Source organism: Alexandromys fortis, unplaced genomic scaffold, assembly GCF_014885135.2.
Source record: "Alexandromys fortis isolate MF-2015 unplaced genomic scaffold, M_Fortis_MF-2015_v1.1 scaffold_41, whole genome shotgun sequence".
In the NCBI taxonomy this organism is placed as follows: domain Eukaryota; kingdom Metazoa; phylum Chordata; class Mammalia; order Rodentia; family Cricetidae; genus Alexandromys; species Alexandromys fortis.
Window position 1 is genome coordinate 10,700,203 of NW_026067923.1, and position 21,077 is coordinate 10,721,279.

Consider the following 21,077-nt stretch of genomic DNA (forward strand, 5'->3'; position numbering starts at 1 on the left):
TTGTGCCTTTAGTTTTGTATTTTTTAAAAATAATCATCGCCTTAGACAATATTATCTAGATTTTATCCTGTCAAATACCTGAAGTTTTGTGGTTTTGGATTCTCCATTGTACTGTATCATCCATTGGACATGAGTTTCTCTGCAGGATATGAGGTCCTCTGCTTAGGGTCTGTTTTTACATATGGACATCCAGCTGTTCCAGCACCCAGCATCTAATGATTAAAAAAAATCTCTGCTCCATTGCCTAACAAATGGCTTTTGAGCTGAGCCTCAGACACGAGAGGATTCTGATAGGCTCCAAGAGAAAACAGAGAAAGGAAAAGTCGGGAGAAAGATGAAATAGTGTGAGCAGGAATAGCGGCAGGATGAGCGAGGGTAGGTCTGTGGCTGCTCAAGGGCATGTTAAAGAGGACATGAACCCCGAGAATGCTCAGTGCATAGGGGCTTGAACACCATGCTAAAGAGCCAACATTCAAGTTGCCCATGGGGAGCCAGTTAGAGGAGCTTCTGTGGGGCTGGCGGAAACAGCAGCACTACTTTAGTGTGGGGGTAGGCTGAACGCTAAGACGTTTATGGTGGTGGGGACACCTGTTGACTGTTGTCCAGAGGAGAGGGTGTGAATGTCAAAGCTACAGTGGCGTAGACAGAAAAGATAGACAATGGAAAAGTAAAGGATGGAAACCAATGACTGAGGGTCTGAGGTGGGAGGTGAAGACATGGCGTCTCGGGAGAGCTGAAGACCATTAACCAAAACGATTGTTTCCCAATGTATTTAGTTATGAAGCTTATACAAAAAAAAAAATCAAAGAATGTAAGTAGAAAAGAGAGAGGGGTGAGGCAAGAATTTAGGAGAAAGTATCCTTTCCCCTGATTCCCATAAATAAAATCATTTCCTTTGTAAACGTGGTAAGGGCAGCACATGAGACACAGGAATAGAAGCAGAAGACGGAGTAATTCCTTCTATCAAGAGGGTTTACACTTTAGCAAAAAGGCCATTATATTGCCTGGGAACAGTGCCATGAGGGGATAGATAAAGGATGGTTACAGAGTATCTGAATACCTTGTTGTGCTGTGACGAACCTAGGGCGTGAAATAACCCAATGTCTTCCCTTACAGTCTGGAAGGTAAAAGTTCAGATGTGGTGTGACAAGGCTACACACACACACACACACACACACACACACACACACACACACACACGCACAACAGAGGGAAAAGTGGTTTCCTTTACCAGCCACTCAACGCTACCTAGATATATTCTTTGCTTTGAGATTTCTTCCTCCTCATTCCTCTCCAGTAGCATAATATAGTATGTTCTTTCTCAGACTCTACCTCCTTACATGGCTTTCTCCCACTTATATAGTTTCTTGGAATTACACTTAGAGCATGTCCAGATAGTCCCAGACAATCTGGGACTAATTTAAAATCCTTAACTTATCATGGATACAAAGTATCTTTTCCATATTCACTCACATAGATTCTGCAAATTGGGGTTTGACAAGGGGTGGGGACCACTATTTAACTTATAACAATGGGTTTAAGGGAAACCTAGCCTTTTTATTCTGACACTGAGTCACTGTAAAAACAAATTTTTAGCATAACATGGTAAGATACACATTTCAGTAAATGTAATTCAGGACTTCAAGGATACAGATTGAGAGAAGCCTGGAGCCAAGAGAACTCAGATGACAGCTTTAACTAAGAGATTATTAACTAGTAGTAAACGGAAGTGAAAGGAAATTAAGACCATGGTACTAAAAGTTCTATGGCTTGCTGAGTGCAAAAGATTATGTCTGACATTAGGCGTCATAGGATAAGATGTTGAAACACAGAGAGAAGCAGATTTTAGATTTAGAAGACTTTGAGCAGGGAACAAAGTTGATTTAAGAAAAAATTAAAGTTTAACTAAAGTTTAGGATGCAAATTATCGTTGAAAGCTATCTCAATGACTGAAATCAATTAGGCAATGCAACTCTTACAGGGTTATCCTAAAATCATTAAAAACAGAATTTAAGAACACCCACAAAAATATGTAATTGTTAGATTCTTTTTACCTAAACTGGAACCCATCCAATTAGCATACTCATGAACTATAAAATTATAAAAATAAAATATCCTAACGACCACTCCCAACGATTCTCAACTTTTCACTTCCAAAGGCTCTCAACCTTTTATTTCCTTTCTCCAGGCCTAACTAAGAATGAGGTCACATCCTTGCCTGGGGTCAGTTCCAAAATGCTCACATTTGTCTCCGTTCCTTCTCTTTTTTTTTCCCCACAGGGGTATGTCAGAACACCTAACAAACTCTCAAGATAACAGAACAGAATGAGTGAATTTTATTATTGTTCTAGCAACGTACTTGTGACCAAACAGCGCACCTTGAAGGGGGAGGGACGGTTAGTTTTGGCTCATGACCTGATAAGGCAGCGCCGCAGGAGCACAGGCAGCTGGTCATAATGTAGCCAGGGTCAGGAAGCACAGAGACAAATGCTGTGTTCATCTTCCTTTCTCTTATTCAGTCTGTGGTTCCAGCCCATGGGATGGTGGCCAATCACATCAGGGTAGCTCATCTTTCCTCAGTTAAACCTTCCTATAAGTCTGTCAAGATGCCCAGAAGAATGTTTCCATGGTGATTCTGAAATCCTTCCAGATTGACAATAAAAAGCAACCATTACTAACCAAACCAATTGTTTTAAATAGTCTTACAGTATAAACAACTACTGTAATGGTCTGTTCTGTCCCTTTAAGAGACAAGCCCTACCCACTCCCTCCTCTGTCCACCACCTAGGCAGGCAGATCTTCCTTCTGCATCTGGCCTTAGCTCTCTTCCTTTCTGTCTCTCTCCCAAAGAGGTAGCTGCTGCCCTGGCTCCTCTCCTATACCCCCCAGCCCCCCTCTCTCTCTCTCTCTCTCTCTCTCTCTCTCTCTCTCTCTCTCTCTCTGCTCTTCTCTCTTCTCCCGTCTCCCCTTCCCCCCTTCCCCTTCCATAACCCACTAAATAAACATCCAACCCCATCCCCCTGCCATGTCAACACCTTTTCCTGCTGCCACAGCAAGAATGTGTGACTTGGGTCCCAAGTCCACCAGGACAGTGCAGCCAGGACAGGGTAGTCTGTTAGAGGTAAACTGAGCCCGTTAGTGGTGCAGCTGTGACTGGAGCCCAGTCCCATGACTCTGCCATTGCTCTTTCCCTCGCTTCTCCATCTTCCCACCTAAGTCCAAGCTCCACCTGATTTTATCATTCAGTGGGACTAGAGGCCACAGAAGCAGCTGTACTCCCCTACTTTGTCATTCACGCGCGCGCGTGTGTGTGTGTGTGTGTGTGTGTGTGTGTGTGTGTGTGTACGCATGCACACTCCTGCCATGGAGTCTCTTTTCTAATACTGCAGTTTCCCCATGAATCCTAATTCCACTTCCAGCACCTATCCCTCCCCATGCTCCTTTGCCCTCAGTCTGCATTGCAGTTATAACCTGCACCGTCTTGTCCTCCCATTTCCTCATATGTATATGTCTTGACTTCCATCCGGATTTATGAGGTCCTTGTAGGGTTTCCTATCTCAGGACTCAGAGCTAAAGAGGTGATATGAAAGTTAAATGGTACAAAGCTGAAAATGTTCTAAGTTGTCTGCAGGGTCATTTGACGAGACTAAAATCTCTCTGCTCCACACAGCTGAGATCTGTTCACTTATTCTGCTGCTGTCCCGGATGTGAAGCTGGAGAAGCAAATTGTGTCTCTCATCAGAAACAAAAGATCAGTACCCACAATCTAAAGGAAAATTGAAAGCTTTAAGGTTCTCACATTCCTAAAACATTCAGAGTGACGCATCACTCACTGCCTTGCTCCTTCCTCCTAGGAGAAATGTATTTGGCGGTGTCCTAAGCCCCTTTGTTGTGTTTTGCTTATTTCTTTGAGATGCTGTGTCCTAGTGCGTTAGCATTGCTATCTTCATCTTCCGCGGTGCAGCCAATATTTCAGATCAGAATCTGTGTGATTGAGGCCAGATCTGGACAGAGCTCTTCAAGTAAAGTGTATCCAGCAGAGCCACGTAAACTCTCGGAGAGCCTTAGCATTCAATCAAATGTGTGAGCTGCTTCTTTACATTTTAGCAGAGAGAGCCTAAATAGTGTCTGCAGAGAGCTATAAATAATATCAGACCTGTTTTAGTGGTCTTACTTCCACCTGAATTAATTTATTGCCACATTAGGAACCTAGCTAGCTGAATTCTGAATTTTATTTTGTAAAGGCAGGGTTAGTATAAGAGATGAGTAAGGCAAAAATTCAAGATAAACACCAGCAAAAATAATCTTAAGTATAATATCCGACTTCGCTGCTGAATCAATACTTAATCTGCAGTAAATAACACTGGCGGAATGCCAGTCCACAAAATAAACCATAAGATGCTATGGAAGACTCTAGCATCTAAAGTGCTTCTCAAGCAAATGGCAGAAGCCAAGGTATCATCCTTCTTAATAGTGTGCAGTTTAACTTGTGAGTCAGAATAATGAAATAAAAAGCTTTTTCATTTTGTTCTATGCTCAATATTAATCAAACACCACGTTAAGCACAATCATGTAAGATGCTGTGAATACAGACAATTTTAATACAGGGACCCCCATCACACAGGACCACAGTTACAATCACGGGATGACCTAAGACCCACCAGGTAGGCTGCAGACTCAGGCACCATCCTGCCTGACCCTTCTGAGTTGCCAGGGTTATAGGCAAACTCCACCATTCCTGCCCCCTAAGTCTCTTTTTGTCATGGTGCCTTATTACTGCAGCAGAAATAACTAATAGACAGGTCCAAATGCTTTGCTTGGATAAAGCCAGCGTCACCTTTTCAACCTGTATCTGAAAGGTGGTGAAAGGAAGTGTCCCTTTTCCTGTGTGTTAGTGAACATTGCATGACCTGTCTCCAGGGGTGCACATTCTCTAAAGGGGAGGAATCGTGTATGTATGTATGTATGTATGTATGTATGTATGTATGTATGTATATATGCGTGTGTGTATCTGTATGTGTGTACATATGTACATATATAACATAACTATAATACACCAGCCGAGCTACCAGGTTTACAGTTTCCTACAGCCAAACACAGCCACCTATAGATCAAGATTATATTCAATACTCTGTCACTCCCCGTGATTTCTGGGTCCACACTATACCATCTACACTACCATGAGACAGTACACAAAGTCCAGAGCCTACCCAGAAGAGGTTGGGGCTGGCTGGATATAGAAGAGACACACAGCTTCAGGTCAACAGGAGTGTTTTGCTATGGCTATCCACCCAATGGGGACAAAGCAAGGTGTGTAAACACCTCTGACCTCACCTGCCGCCTTTTGCTTTCAACTCCAAAAAGGAACAGAAGCACTGACCTTGTTGAAGCATCAGAGTTACCCTTCTCACTGTTTGTGCTGAATAAAAGCCCTTATGATTTGCTTGCTTTGCTTTCTTTATACAGGATGAAAAGACACCAATTCCCACTCTTTGTGTGTTGAAAACAATTAGTGTCTGACCTCGGTGAAATTTAGAAGTGTTCCTTAATTATCTTCTCTGGTAGTTTGAACAATGGGAGTGATTTATCCTCGGTAATTTAGAGTATTTAGTTATTTAGAAGAGGTTTTGATTTTCTAAGGAAATGTCAATCAAGCTTTACTCGTTTTCTTAAATATAAGGAGAGGTGTTCTAGATTGCTTATAAAAAATACACTCAACAGGTCATATTTCACTTTTATAAGGCTCCAAAATAAAGTTTAAAGATAAGGCCTTGGTGACTGATTCCCCAGGTTATATTTGATAGAGGAGGAAATGAAGAAAAGGAAGGGAGAAGATGCAAGATATGCTGATGACCACATGAGATGACCACACTGTTCAAGGAAGACTGTTATCTAGTCACAACGATGACAACAACAAAAACAATGAAGATATAATAAAGGAAAATGATAAAACATAAATATGAACTGTTGTGGGAGGTCCTTCCACTCCTCCAGCCAATAGCCGCTAAGATACCAGTCCACTGGGGCGTGGTCTCCCTCCCTTTACAAAAGCGGCTACTTCCCTTCACGCTCTCTTTGCTTCCTGCTCCAGTTCCGGCGACTAGACTTCTTCCTGATTGCGCAGAGGGCTGTTGTCTGGGATGGTTATCTGTAAGTTTTTTCCCCTTTAAATAAATACCACCCTATTAATCATAATTCCAAACTGGTGTGGCATAGTTTGTGACTTACACCTTCAATGAACCATAACAAACGGAATGGCATACGTTGTCTTTGAATTGGGTGACTCGAAGTGTATCAAGAGCCTCCCCAAATCAGGACAAATTGAATGTAATTCCAATGAGACTCACGATTCAAGAGTCCACTATTTAATATGCATGTGTGTGCATGTGTGCACGTGCGCACGCACACATGTGTAGTCAGGTGAACACGTGGAGGTCCAAGGACAACTTGCATCAGTTTTCTCCTCCTACCACTAGGGCCCAGGGTTCAAAGTGAAGTCACTCGTCTTGGCAGCAAGAACATTCTGCCCTCTGAGGCATCTTGGCAAGTATCTTGCCCCAGGAGACTCTTAATGAAGTTTCTGTTTTATATTTTGCTTTTAGTAACTGAGTAAACTAATCATAAATTTCTATGGAAAAGTAAATGGGACTATGAAAAAGATCCCCCATAGCAGAAGACACACTGAGATCCCTCAGCTGTTAGAATAGCAACATAGAAAGCATGGCTTAAAGCACAAAGAGCCCAAGAGTACACATACACCTGTGAAAGATGTAAAGCGTGCCTACGGTGGGACAATCATAGTGGGCGATGCTCACACAATTGGGTAGTTATCCGGAAGACCCGAAGTTATAACAAAATACATCCTAAGATAAATCCAGAAGTATTAGTTGGAAGAATTTAAGCAGCAAATTTCCAAAAGAAAATTTAGAAAGATTACATGTAATCTTTATTAATGGAAAACTTTCTCATCCAAGACCAGTAAACCAAAATCCATTTAAGAAGAAAGGACATAGTAATGATATAAAATCTTAAATTTCTAAAATGAAGACGGTGACTAAGAACAGTTGAGGAGGAAAACTGTAGTCGGGTAAAGTGCAATACAGACAACAGTCTTAGGAAATACTTCAGACGTGTGAGAAGACTAAAGGGAGCTGGAGAGCGGCCAAGAGCTTAAGAGTGCTTGCTGCTCTTGTGGCAGCCCTGTGCTCAGTGCCCTGACCTCACACCACAAGGCTCACAAGCGCCTGTAACTCCAGCTGCAGGTGAGTTAACCCCTCTTCTAGCCTCCACCTGCGTTCATCTGCACATACCCCCGCCTGCATAAACACATTATCAAAATAAATTCTTTTTTAATAGAAAACAAACCAACCCATGAAGTCCATGAATGAAGGACATGACTAAGCAATTCAGAAAGGAACTCCATCTAAAACAAATTATGAATACAAGCATACTGGTGGTAAGGCCAGGAACACACTTGGGAATGATTTCTGATAAGGATTAAGGAGAAATGACACCCATATCTGTGTTAATATGAATAATCACAATTTTACTAAGTAGTCTGACACAAAAATGGAAATTAAAAAAAAAAAGCTAGGAAGTAGTGGAATCCATTACTCAGTACTCAGGAATCCCAGTACTCAAGGAGGCAGATCATTGAGTTCAAGGCCAACCTGGTCTACAAAGCAAGTTCCAGGGCAGCCGGAGCTACACAGAGAAACACTGCCTCTAAAAAACACAATAAATAAATAAATAAACAAACAAACAGATTAATAACTTTGAATTGTGTGAATTTATCCTTTATGCTAGAGCCCTACTTCTGTGAATTAACCCCCACAAAATTAGTCTTACCCGGATATAAGAACTGTGTATTTTGATAATTATTTCAGGCTGTTTACATCATACAACCCTTGATGCCCTACCTTATTGCAGCCTTGTTCATCGTGGTGGGGAAAGAAAAGGGAAGAGAAATAAGTGTAGTTCTCAGCACCTGGGAGCAAAAGACTAAATTATGTTACAATTGCAGTAGAACAAATTCAAAAGAATGAATACAAGCTGCTATCTAAGAAATTCAAGAAAATATAACTGAAGAAAAAGCAAGAGTCAAAAATATTCCTATATGAATACAATTATGGATTGTGAAAAAATATCATCTATACAATAACACATAATTATATCTAAATATATAAACATGGATAGATGCATGGGTGTATACAAAACATATATATATACGTATGCGTATGTGTATGTTGTTAAACCATATTTCTGACTTCACTCTGCTCCTAGCAGGCTATTTGAGGGTAAGCTGACAGTTTGCAATCATGTAAGTAAGTTTTGCTTTTTTGGGTGCTGGAGATCAAATGCAGGGTCATAGACACACCAGGCCTATGTCTACTGAGGTGTATTACTGCTACCTCACTAAATTATTTTTGCAATTTTTATAAATTCAATAGAATTCTGATTCCACATATGAGACATTGTTTTTTAAATGCAACTGAAAAGAAAAGCATACATTGAGAATGAAACTATAAATCAGGCATGGTAGCACATATCTAAAACACTAGAAGCTGGGAGGGCAAGGCCAGAAGACTGCAATATTCAGAATGAACCAGGGCCATACCGTGAGTTCCAGGTTATCTTGGGTTACAACTGTTTCAAAAAAAATTTTCTAAATAAAAATTTTAAGAACAGAAATCAAAACCCTGTCTCGAAAAAATAAAAAAAAAAAAGAAGAACAAAAATCCCATGATCGTCTCAATAGTCTTTCACAGAGCCCAGTGCCCCTTCATGATAAAAGCTGTGAGGGGGTTAGGAAGAGAAGAAAGAGCTTCACAGAGGGAAGGCTGCACACCATAAACCAATGCAAACGGACTCTCCAGTCTGTCTCTGCCTCCCTCTTACTGAGGCTGCAAGTGAGTACCATGAAACTGGATATTTCTAACTTGTTTCTGAAGATCAAATTCAGTCCTTGTAATTGTAAGGCAAGTGTTTTACTGCAAGAGCTCCCAGACTTCCTTGCTCATCTCTTCCCTCTTTCTGCTCTTCAACTGAACCTTGGGGGCTTAGTCCATTTCTCTGATGAGGGACTTTGTCTCTATCTCCATCTGTCGCCGGAGGAAGATTCTATGGTGATATTCAAGATAATCATCAGTGTGATAGTGGGGCAAGGACAGTTCAGGCACCCTTCTCTCTGCTGCCCAAGGATCTAGCTGGGGACATCCCCGTGGACACCTGGGATCCCCTCTAGAGCCAAGTCTCTTGCCAACCCTAAAATGACTCCCTTAATGTAGATAACTTCTTCCCCGTTCCTATATCTGCCCTTCCTCCATCTCCACCCTCCCACTCCCCCAAGCTCTCTCCAGTCTTTCCCTTCTCCCTTCTCTCTCTCCCTCTCCCATTCCCCCAAGCCCACTCCTACCACTATGCTCCCAACTTTTGCCTGGCAATCTTGTTTGCTTCCAATTTCCAAGAGGATCTATATATGCTTTTCTTTGGGTTAACCTTGTTATTTGGCTTCTCTAGGCTTAATGTTCTTTGTTTATGGCTAGAGTCCACTAATGAATGAGTACATACCATATTATCTTTTTGGATCTGGGTTATCTCACTCAGCAAGGATGTCGGGACCACGAGGGGTTGGTCCACCCACTGAGACAGTGTGCCTGTTCTAATGGGAGCTCCCCAAATTCAGCTGGACTGAAAATGAATGAGCATGCGACCAAGCTGGACTCTCTCAATGTGGCTGAAATGGGGGGCTGATTGAGAAGCCATTGATAAAGAACCTTCATCTGGCGATGGATGGAGATGGAGGCAGAGGCCCACATTGGAGCACTGGACTGAGCTCCCAAGGCCCAGAGCAGAAGGAGGGAGAACGTGAGCAAGGAAGACAGGACTGCGAGGGGTGCACCCACCCACTGAGAAGGTGGGGCTGATCTAATGGGAGCTCACCAAGGCCAGCTGGAATGAGACTGAATGAGCATGTCATCAAATCAGACTCTCTGAATGTGGCTGACAATGAGGGCGGACTGAGAAGCCAATGATAATGACACCGGATTTTGATTCTACTGCATGTACTGGCTTTTTGGGAGCCTAGTCTGTTGAGAAGCTCACCTTCCTAGACCTGGAGGGAGGGGGGGCCTTGGACTTTCCACAGTGCAGGGAATCCCGACTTCTATTAGGACTGGAGAGCGAGGGGGAGAAGGAGGGGGGGGGGCAGTGGGAGGGAAATGGGAGGATGAGAAGAGGTGGGAATTTTGAATAAATAAATAAATTAATTAATTAATTAAAAAAAGAGTTCCCACTCCCCACACCCCCAGTCCGTGCTGGAAGTCTTAGCGGGAGCAGTGAGACAAGAAAAGCAAAGAAAAGTGATGTAAAGAGAAAGAAAGACGTCGCCCTGTCCTTATTCGCAGGTCCTATGATTAGGTACATGAGATTCTAAAGATGCCTTTAATCCCCACACTCGGGAGGCAGAGGCAGGTGGATCTCTGTGAGTTTGAAGATGTTACTTTCAGAAAGGGGCAAGATACAAAATTAACATCCAAAAACCAATAGCTGGATATCAGTAACTAATATGCTAAGAAACAAGGGAAGCGATTCACTCAAAATCGCCTCATGAAAATAAAATGCCTTGGAATAAACCTAAGCAAATAGGTGAAAGACCTCCGCAAAGAAAAGTTTAAAGCACTGAAGAAAGTAATTTTAGAAGACACTGGTAGATTTAAAAAACAAACAAACAAACAAAACCTTCCATGTCTATGGGTCAAATGAAAGAAGAATCGAAAATACCAGAGAAAAGATAGTGTTTCCAACAAAGGAGCTAAGGCAGCTAACGAATGAATCCGCATGGAGGCAAAAGTATCTTACTTAAAGATCTAGACAGACAAAGGCTTTCCGAATAGGACCTTACCTACCCAGAAAATAGTGCCAGCAACTGGCAAGCAGGACCTCGTGAAATTAAAAAGCCTCTGGACAAGGAAACGTTAATTGGACAAAGAGCCTGTAGGAATGGGATAAAATCTTGAACTATATGTCTGATGGAGGATTACTATCTAGAACAGACTAAGAACTCCAACAACTAAAGAATTCCAACAACCCAATCAATAAATGCAGTGATGAAATGAACAGTCTACAAAGATGAAATACAAACGGCCAGGAAACATGCAAAAACTGCTGAGCCTCGCTAGCCATCAGAGAAAAGCAAACCAAACCTACCCTGGGCTTCCTCTTAGCTCAGTCGGAATGCCAGTCATTAAGGAAAACCACAATTGACAAAGACGCAGATGAAAGGGAACTCTTACACACTGCTAATGGGAATGCAAACTAGTCCAGCCTCTGTAGAAAGCAGTGAAGTTTCAAAAAATAAAACAGAAATAGACCTCTGGATGCCCAGCCAGTCACAGCACTCCGGAGTATTTACCCAAAGGCCTCTACATCAGTATATCATAGAGACACTCATACATCAGGATTTATTTCAGCTCTATTCCCAACAGCTAAGCCATGGAACCAACCGAGGTGTCCATCAACTGAGAACAAATAGAGAATCTGTGGTGTATGGATACACAATGGAATTGTTTCCAGTGAGGAGAATAAAATTATGTGTTTGCAGGGGAAAAAAAATGGATGCAACTGAAAACAATCTTACCTAAGTCTCAGAAAACAAATAGCCTATGTGTTTTCCTCATCTGTGTTTCCTAGATTTCATATAGCTCAATCAAATCACATATGCATAAACAACGTGAAATTAGGGCAACAAGGGAGACAGATGGGAGGGAAGGATATAGGAAAGGAGAGGAGGAAGGTACGGAAGAAGACAACACATACCCGTATGAAATTTCTTGATTTAAATTTTTTTAAAAATATACTCATTATTTTTGCTTTTGTTTTGTCAACTTGACATAAGCTAGAATTATCTGGGAAGAGAGGCCTCAACTGAGAAAATGTGCCTCCCCAGACTGGCCTATAGACCAGGCTGTGGAACATCTTCTTAATTAACGATTGATGTAGAAGGGCCCAGATCGCTGTGAGAGGTACCACTCCCACCCGCAGGCAGGTGGTCCTGGTGCGTAGAAGAAAGCAGGCAAGGGGAGCAAGGCTAAACAGCATCGTTCTACCTCTCAGCTTCAGGTCCTGCCTTCCCTCTGGATGGAGTCTGGCCCGAGGGCTGGAAGCTGAAGCTACCCTTTTCCTCCCCAGTGGCTCTTGGTCTGGCTGTTTACCACGCCCTTAGTAACTCTAACAAAGAAATTGTCCAGTATAACCAATGACTCATACCACGGTAAACAGGCTTCCCCAGATACTGTTTATTAGAGGTCCCAGTCCCGTCAGTTCCGTAGAGGTCAATGGCTGTGAAATAAAACAGAATTAATTACCATTTTCTGATTTTATGGCTTTCTCATTTTAAGATGCTTTCCTTCTTAAAAATCTTAGGTCATTATTTTTGTTTTGTAATATTTCTAGAGAGAGAGAGAGTGTGTGTGTGTGTGTGTGTGTGTGTGTGTGTGTGTGTGTGTGTGTATGAGAGAGGGATTTAGAGAGCAGAAGAGGGCACCAGAGATCACTTGGGGCTGGGGCTACACGTGCTTGTGAGCCAGGCCACCTGGGTGCTAGGTACTGAACTCAGTTCCTCTGTAAGAGCAGCAAGCACTGAGCCATCTCTCCAGCCCCATTTTCTAATCTTTATATTCATACAATTGATGTATTATAGAAATAAAACACTGCTAAGCAATTAGCATTTTTATCAGCCTAGCAAGCTACTACCATTCTTCAGAACATTCTCCCTAGATACTTTAACCACTTTATTCATACAATTTCGTGTTCTTTCTTTCTACTAAATATTCATTTTCTGTCTATTTACCGAATGAACTCTCCAATGGCTAGTCTTCAAGAAAGGAGTTTTTAATAATGAGACTACAGATCGCAATACACATACCTTCACATAAAAATTCTAGTTAGGACATCAAAGAACTTTATGTGTTCATGGTTTTTTATATCATAATTTATATCTTATTTCCATTTAGATAAGGCCACCCCTGGACAGTGCTGGAGCACAGACACTGACTTTCCTGCATCTCACCCTCATTTGAAGAGAATGGGGCTCTTTTGGCCTCTGATGTTCTGTGCTAGCGGTAGGGCACAGCAGGCTCTTTGGGAGGCCTGTAAGATGGTCAAGGAAGCAGCCCTGATTACCACTGTAGGCTCAGCCGTCAATGCCACCTGCCTCACACTTGCTGAACTTTAGTACTAGATGTGCCTTGCTTTCGTGCCATGGTCGATTTATTTATTTACTTCCTGAGACTATCCTCTAACTTCAATCTGTTCTTCTCATCTGCCTCTTCCAGGAGACAATGTCTCCCTCATAAACGCTCTCCTGAACGTTCACACAAGACAATTACTTTTTCTCCCTACCTTCCAACCTAACTAAGCTATCCTTTCAAAAGTAATTTAAAGAGAATTTGGTGAAGCTATTTTCTACCATCTATAATTTTCTCAGAAAATTTTCCTCTCATCTTCCTAATATTTTTTTTCTAAATGCCATCACTTGCCATCTTAATTATACATGCGCTATATCTGGCTTTTACTTGCTGAGCCTTTGTGGAAACACCAACAGGAGCCACATGGTTGCTAGGGAGCCGCGGCGCTATTCATTGTTATTGTCTCCATAGCTTACAAGAATAAGTTTGTTTCCTAAGCCTAATGTATCCTGCAATCCATGGGTTTCAACCTATGCTGAATTTGTAACCCCATGATGTATGCCCAGCCCTTTTGCATTGCTAAAGCCCTGAACACCTGTGATGACTCCCAGAGGATCTACTGTAGTTATCTACCCTACAGGCAGCCTTGAGTCCCCCCACTCTTCTGTCCAGGTGTTACTATGACTTATGTACCCCACAGGCAGCCTTGGGTCCCCTCACTCTTCTGTCCAGGTGTTACTATGACTTATGTACCCCACAGGCAGCCCTGATTACCAGAGGCTAGAATGGGTGGGGCAGTGAAGTTGGATATTGAGTACAACCATATATCAGACAGGAGAAAAAGGTTTATTGCTATATAGCACAGAAAAGTGAGTATTGTTTATAGCAACTTGTTATGTATTTTATAAAAAATTGGGAAATGGGCGTTTCTAGGTTCCAAACACAAAGAAATGATAAATGCTTGATGTAAAAATGGTAATTACCCTAATTCAATTACTGCACCTTGTATTCATGTATCAAATTATTATATTGTACCCTGTAAATTGTGCACTTATGTGTCAATTAAAATAATGTGGTTATGATGGTTTGTGTCTGGTTGAGGCTGCAGGATTACCATGAGTTTGAGGCTACCCTGGGCTAGAGAGTGAGAGAGAGACCCGACCTTAAAAAAACAAATGAGTGAATAAATAAATAATATCTTTATTTACTTTTAAATTTTATGCTGTATGTATGGGTGTTTTGCTTGCATGCATGTCTGTGTACCATGTGTATGCCAGGTGCCTTCAGAGGCCAGAAGATGGCCTCAGAGCCCCTAGGATTAAAGTCACAGATGGTCTTGGGCCACTGTGTGGGTGCAGGGAATTGAACATGTGTCCTCTTGAAGAGCAGTCAGTGCTCTTAACAACTGAGCCATCTCTCCAGGCTCTAAACCTAATTTATTTTAATTAGAGTTTGTAAGATCATTGTGTAAATGCCTCTAGCCACAGAGCCATCTCACCCGCCACATTGGCTTCTTTCTTTCTTTCTTTCTTTCTTTCTTTCTTTCTTTCTTTCTTTCTTTCTTTTTTCAGGAGGAGATGGTTTTTCGAAACAGGGTTTCTCTGTGTCCTGGCTATCCTGGAACTCTCTCTGTAGCCTCTTTAAATTTTTAATTCAAAACAATCCTTCCAAATTCTTGAACTTAGAAAAAATTATCTTTTCATTAATAACTTTGTTTACTGATGAACCAGGAAGTGATATTTGAAACTGAGAACGTGATGGAGATTGCATCTTAAACACTGACCCCATGTAAATATAGACGCGGGTAAAAGAGAAGTTAACAGTGAGGGAGATGTTTCTGCTTTAGTTTGCCGACAAACTAAAATTAACTCACTTGTCAAGTTTTAAGTCCTATGAACTAAAAGCATTTTCAGCTAACTTTGTGAGAGTACTCCATTATTTATAAGCCGATTTGAATAAAGCTCTTCTGGAAAAGCTTCATTGTGTATTTATATCATATAACATCTACCCAAAGGTAGGATACTGAAACATTTGCTCAAACAGACTAAGATTATATAACTCTTAAGCTAAACCTTGTGTCCACAGACAAAGGAACAGGGCAGAGCAAATTTCCTCGATTGGAAAGGAGGGCTAAGGCCTGGTGTGGAGCTCTGTGGTTCCCACTACTGGGCAGGTGTGGTCAAGGGTTTGGGCTTGCCTCGCAGAGTTCAAGACTAGCCTGAGTAACTTAACAGGACGCTTGAGAGAAAGAGAAAGAGAAAGAGAGAGAGAGAGAGAGAGAGAGAGAGAGAGAGAGAGAGAGAGAGAGAGAGAGAGCGAGAGCGAGAGCTCTAAGGCTGTATGCAGCCCAGCAGCAAAGCACTCGCCTATCATGTGTGAGACCCTGGGTGCTGAGTTCAATTCCCACACTGGAAAAGAGAGAGGGAGGGAGAGAGAGAGACTTGCAGCTATTCTTTGTCCTTTGTCTCAGCTGTAGCATTGGTTGTTGGCGACACATCACATAAGTTATACCTCAATAAATTCTATTTTAAAAACCTAAAGTAATAAAAAAATCTTTTTAAATTTGAGTTTATACTCTTCAAAAAAATCTGCTGATGGAATTTTTGTTGGAGTTTTACAGGACAGAAAGAGTAAATAGGGAAGAACTGGACCTTTATAATACTGTCATTATAGGAAGGAAGGAAGGAAGGAAGGAAGGAAGGAAGGAAGGAAGGAGGAAAAGACAGAAGTAGAAGAACTAATTTGAGGTTGGGAAGACAAATGGGATCAACACAAGTGAGAGGGAGACAAGAAAAAGTAATTGAGAGTGAATAGAATCAAAATATATTAAATTTTTATGCAGAATGTCATAATGAAATCCGTTATTATGTATAATATATGCTAATAGAAAAACTGGAAAATGATGGAGGATTTCAGCATACTTTCACTCCCTCTGGTCCCCATGCTCAGCTCCCACCAGTTTGCATTTCTTGGAATATTTTAGAAAAATTGTAATTTTATATTTGATTTTTAAATTTTGACTAATATATATTATCTGCACACATTAATAAAGCAACACTTCTGGAGGAAAGTGAAGCATTCTAGAATCAGATAGTAGTGTCTACTCACTACTTATCTTTAAAAGAACTGAATTATATGCTTTAAAGGATTACTTTTATTGTAGTATTTTGTTGAAACATTTTCTCCAGGAATTTTTCAGAGTATCAGTGTATAGTATAACTTCTGCAGCCTTTTATGCCAGAGAACATATTTATCCCACTTCCACATTTCAACAGAGTTCAACTAGATAACAAAAAAAGTCAAGATTCAAATTTCCTTTATTAAAAAAAGAAAAAGAACTTTGAAGTCAAGTGAATCGGTACAATCCTTAGGGCAGAGGAAAGAGATTCAAAAATTTGAGAACAAGCTGGGTTACATGACAAAACACTATCCAAAAAAGTCAGGGACGGCATACATACAAGACTCTGGATTTGATGATAGTGTGAGAGAAAAAAGACACTGTTAGATACAGGAGCCCTGATGTTACTGTTAAGAACGCAAATGTCATGGCTGGAGAGATGGTGCATTGGGTAAAGGGGCTTGGTGTTGCAGCAGAGGCCCCAACTTCAGTCCACAGCACCACATAGCAGCTCACAGTGGTCTTTAGTTCAGTTCCAGGGAATCTGGCACCCTCTTGTGGTCTTCTCTGGTACCAAACATGAAACTGGTATACACATACGCACACATGCACATACACACACACACACACACACACACACACAAGAAGACAAGCCCTCATACAAAGAAAAATAAAAATATTTTAAAAGTCAAATGTTAATCTGACTCGTTCTTTTTCTAAACAGTCTCTTTTTTTTCTGGAATTATTTTCTTTCCTTAAACTTTATTGTGCTCAAGTGTTGATATTTTCCCCATCTGTCTTTTTTTTTTTTTTTTTTTTTTTTTTGGTAAGTAGTGTCTGTTTAATTTTCCCTTCATTGTGGAGAAATTTTAATTACTGGTTCTTCAAATGTTTATTTTTCTCTGTCCTTCTAGATCCCCTATTAATCACGTTGATATTTATTCACTTCTCACACTCTTTTATTTCTGTCTCATTTCTCCAGTCCTTTATCCCCTCTGTGAATGCTTCAAGCCAGCTCATTAATCTGTTCAACTGTCTGCATTTTAAGCCATGAGTTAAGTGACTGAAGAGGCAGGCATTGTTTTCCACAAGTAGGAGAATGGTAATGGCCAACAGTGTGAAAGGAATTCACAAAATATAATTATAGCCACAATTTCTTAGAACAGCAATGCTTTGTGCTTCTTAGCTTTTTCCGTCCCCTCCATAGACCTCTTAATAAGCCTGCTTTGTACAAAAATGGTTGTTGAAAAAGAATGTTAAAAAAATTAAAATTTGAGCCAAACCCATGGTGGCTCCCACCTGTAACCCTGGCACCCTAGGAGGCTGAAGGAAGGGCAGTTAGGAATTTAATGCCACCAGCCAGGGTTACATGAGACCCTGTCTCAAAAGAATATAAATAAATAAATAAATAAATAAATAAATAAATAAATAAATAAATAAATAAACAAACAAATAAATAAATAAAATTTAATTTAAACGTTTTTATATTTTTAACACAGTGTATCCCCAAGATGAGACGCACCCTGAGTTTTTACAAATCAGTCTAGACATCTCTGGTCTAAAACTATCCTGGACTTTGGGTAGCTGTGTGTGCTGTCCTACCCTTGCTCTGTCAAGATCTGTATATTATCAGACACTCTTTCAGATGTCCGCCCCTTCCTTTTGATTGGACATCGAGTTCCTCAATAAACACGTGTAGAACACTTCTCACACCGCTGTCCTAGCTGCCAGGAATCCAGCAGGAGGCAAGAGTTCAGCAACAAATCCTGACAAGGCAGCTCCTAATAGAACGGAGGCCTTTTCTGTGTTTCCTTTGTATCCCAGGCTTCTAGGACAGCGTAAACACAGACCGAATGCTAAACAGGTAAATATTGAACACTAATTACCCGTGCATTCATTGTCATGAAAAGGAAGAGCAGGTGCTGGAGGGCACATGAATGAGAAGTCGACCTGCTGCGGGAGATTGCATAGAGCGATTTCTCCAGCAAGAGAATTAGCAGCTGAGAGAGATGTTGTTCAGTGTTCCTTACTGCTTTAAACAACAGCACCTGGCTCGAGCTTAGGGTCTCCTACAGTGCACGGGCTTGAATAGCTCAAAATGGCCATTATCGATTCCTGTTATGAGAAATTGGATTACTTATTCAATAACATCACCAATTTTTAGAAATACGAAAAGGCCCAGTTTAACAATGCTTGTTTGTGTTTCTGGTTTCTCACACACACACACACAACCACCCATTTTCTTTTCTGGCCTGCAGATGAAGGAGCCTCTGCACACCCTTGTGACGATACTTACTGTGGTCCTTTCCCGGAATCTGAGCCGGAGGTGAAGGCTGTCGCAGACTTCCTTCGGAAACACAGAAAACGCATTAGCGCCTACCTGTCCTTTCACGCCTACGCACAGATGCTGCTGTATCCCTACTCTTACAAACATGCAACCATCCCCAATGTCAGCTGTGTGGTAAGTATGTGTTTTTGTATGTGTGTGTCAGGCCTCGTGGCGCTTCTGAATCCTAGTGATAGTAGCGAATGTGTCTATTCAAGTATTTTATATCCATGAACTCATTTGTTCTTTATATATTTTCATGCTCCCATTTTACAGATGAGAAAATTGAGACCACTAAGCAACTAGGCTAAGAACTTTCTAAGTCATAGCAAAGACTCAGCCCCAAGTCTAGCTCCAGGATTGTTGCTTTTAACTGCTATACTGCTTCCCAAATGCAGTCGTTTCAAACCTGTTTTACATTCTTACCACAGGTCATACAGAAAAGGTCAGGGTGGATTTGATTAATATTATAGCTTTGGCCACATATGCAGGGCTTTAATTAACTTTATTGAGTCAATAATTGCTCATAAATTATAGTCTGACTCAATAATTAAAAGCAAGTTTTAATTTTTAAGTGTTGTTTGCTTAATGCTGCTAAGTCTCTGTGCACATAGCTAACATACACTACTAAGGACGAATGGACTTTCAGGGCTAGATCGCATAAAAGCAAAAAAAAGACGAGACGAAATTCTTTTTCCTTATTTCACAAATGCAACAAGCGACTCCCTACAGGGCATCATTCACTGTTAAGGGAGCCACTTCAGAACCCATAGCACAGGAAAGCCAATAAAGTCCAAAACGAAGGAAAACTAATAAATAATGTTAGAAGTCAAACTAGCAATTACCTTTGGGGGAAGAAGAGGGATGGGGTGACTAGGGGAACAAGGAGTTCTGGGTTATTGCTGTTATTCTGTTCCTTGACCTGGAAGGTTATAGGCATGTGTTCAATTTGTGGTCATTTACTGAGCTATAAACGTGATGTTTGTGGTTGCTTTTTCTTTCTCAACTCCCGACACTAAATGTGTGGTGCCTTCTCCAACATGTTTCTCCAACACTAACTAAGGCGCCAATTCAATTTCAGTTCTGACACTAACTGCCCAGAGCAGCTGTCAGACTCCACAAGTTAATAATAACCAAGTCCCTTGAGATGGCGTCCACTCCGGAGACCAACTTCAAGCGGGGAATTTCAACACTTTTGTGTAACTAAAGAGTTCAAGGTTCCCACAACCTGCCTCCTTGGTTTCTATAATTTACTGGAACAACTCAGAGATCCTAGAGAAATGCTTTACTTACTGTTACCAACATATTAAGCACATAACCCTGGAATAGCCAAAAAGAAAGCACACATAATGTACGGCTCAGCAGAGGCAGGAGGCCACAGCGCTCACCTCTGTCCAGCACTACCTGTGTGCTCACCGAACCAGAAGACTCCAGACTCGACTGTTTAGGGATAGTACAGGTTTCCCTTGATATGGCACAATCAACCAAATTATCGCCCGTGCATAATCCAACTCCCTCTCTTTGACTGCTATAATAGGGATGAGGGGTGCAGTTGGCACCTATGATGTAGAAGCCAAGGATGCTGTTAAACATGCTGAAATACACAGAACAGAACCCCACCCCCACCACAGCCCTTCATCATTCAATCCACAAGTGAAGAGTGACATTGTTTTTAAAATCTGGCATGGAGACTGTCAAGATCATGGCTTAAAGGTTAAGGGTGCTTGTTACAAACACGAGGACCTGAGTTCAGATCCCCAATGCCCATGTAAAAAGCCAAGCGTGTGGTCTTATATGCATCAGAAACCCCAGCACTTTGGGGGACAAAAATATAAAATTGCTGAGGCAGGTTGGATACCAGCCTAGCCAAAAAACAACTGGGTTCCCAGCTCAGGAAGAGACCCTGCTGCAAAATGTGGCAGCATGACAGGCCGCCAACACCTTCTCTGACCACACACACACAAACACACACACCACATACACCACATACACAGGTGCACACAGAACACAAACTTCACACATACTTATAATACAATGGTAGATGGGGTGAAGTGAGGGAGAAAAATCTGGAATGGGCTAAGCATAAACTAAATCATTAAAACTAAGATGAAAATTTCTAGAAACTAAGAAATCCCTGGATGTTAATACGAAATCATTACATCCCATTAGAATTCTTTAAAATATTGCACCAATTTGTAAGAGTCTGCTTCTAATAATATTTTAAAGTCATCCATTAAACTATTTTAAATATGGAAATATTTCAATAAAACTGTGCTTGCTCAGCTGAGGGCCAACAAATGTCCTTTCAACAATTGGAAGGAGACGATTGGGAAAGGGAGAGATCCCTTATGAGCTGAAGGTTCAGGGACTTGACCCCGACAGCTGCAACCCTCCAAACAGTGTTGATGGGCTTGGGAGAGCTTGAAAGTCCAAAGACAGGCCCTCC

General features: G+C 41.3%; 1 protein-coding gene across 1 annotated transcript in view; it reads left to right on the top strand.

Moving 5' to 3' along the window:
* The window catches only part of Cpa6 (carboxypeptidase A6), a 297,700-nt gene that overhangs the window by 268,125 nt on the left and 8,498 nt on the right, over positions 1-21,077 (top strand). Inside the window, exon 9 of the mRNA XM_050142133.1 lies at positions 18,564-18,766. Coding sequence (XP_049998090.1) covers positions 18,564-18,766 — 203 coding nt within the window. The remainder of the gene's footprint in view (positions 1-18,563; positions 18,767-21,077) is intronic.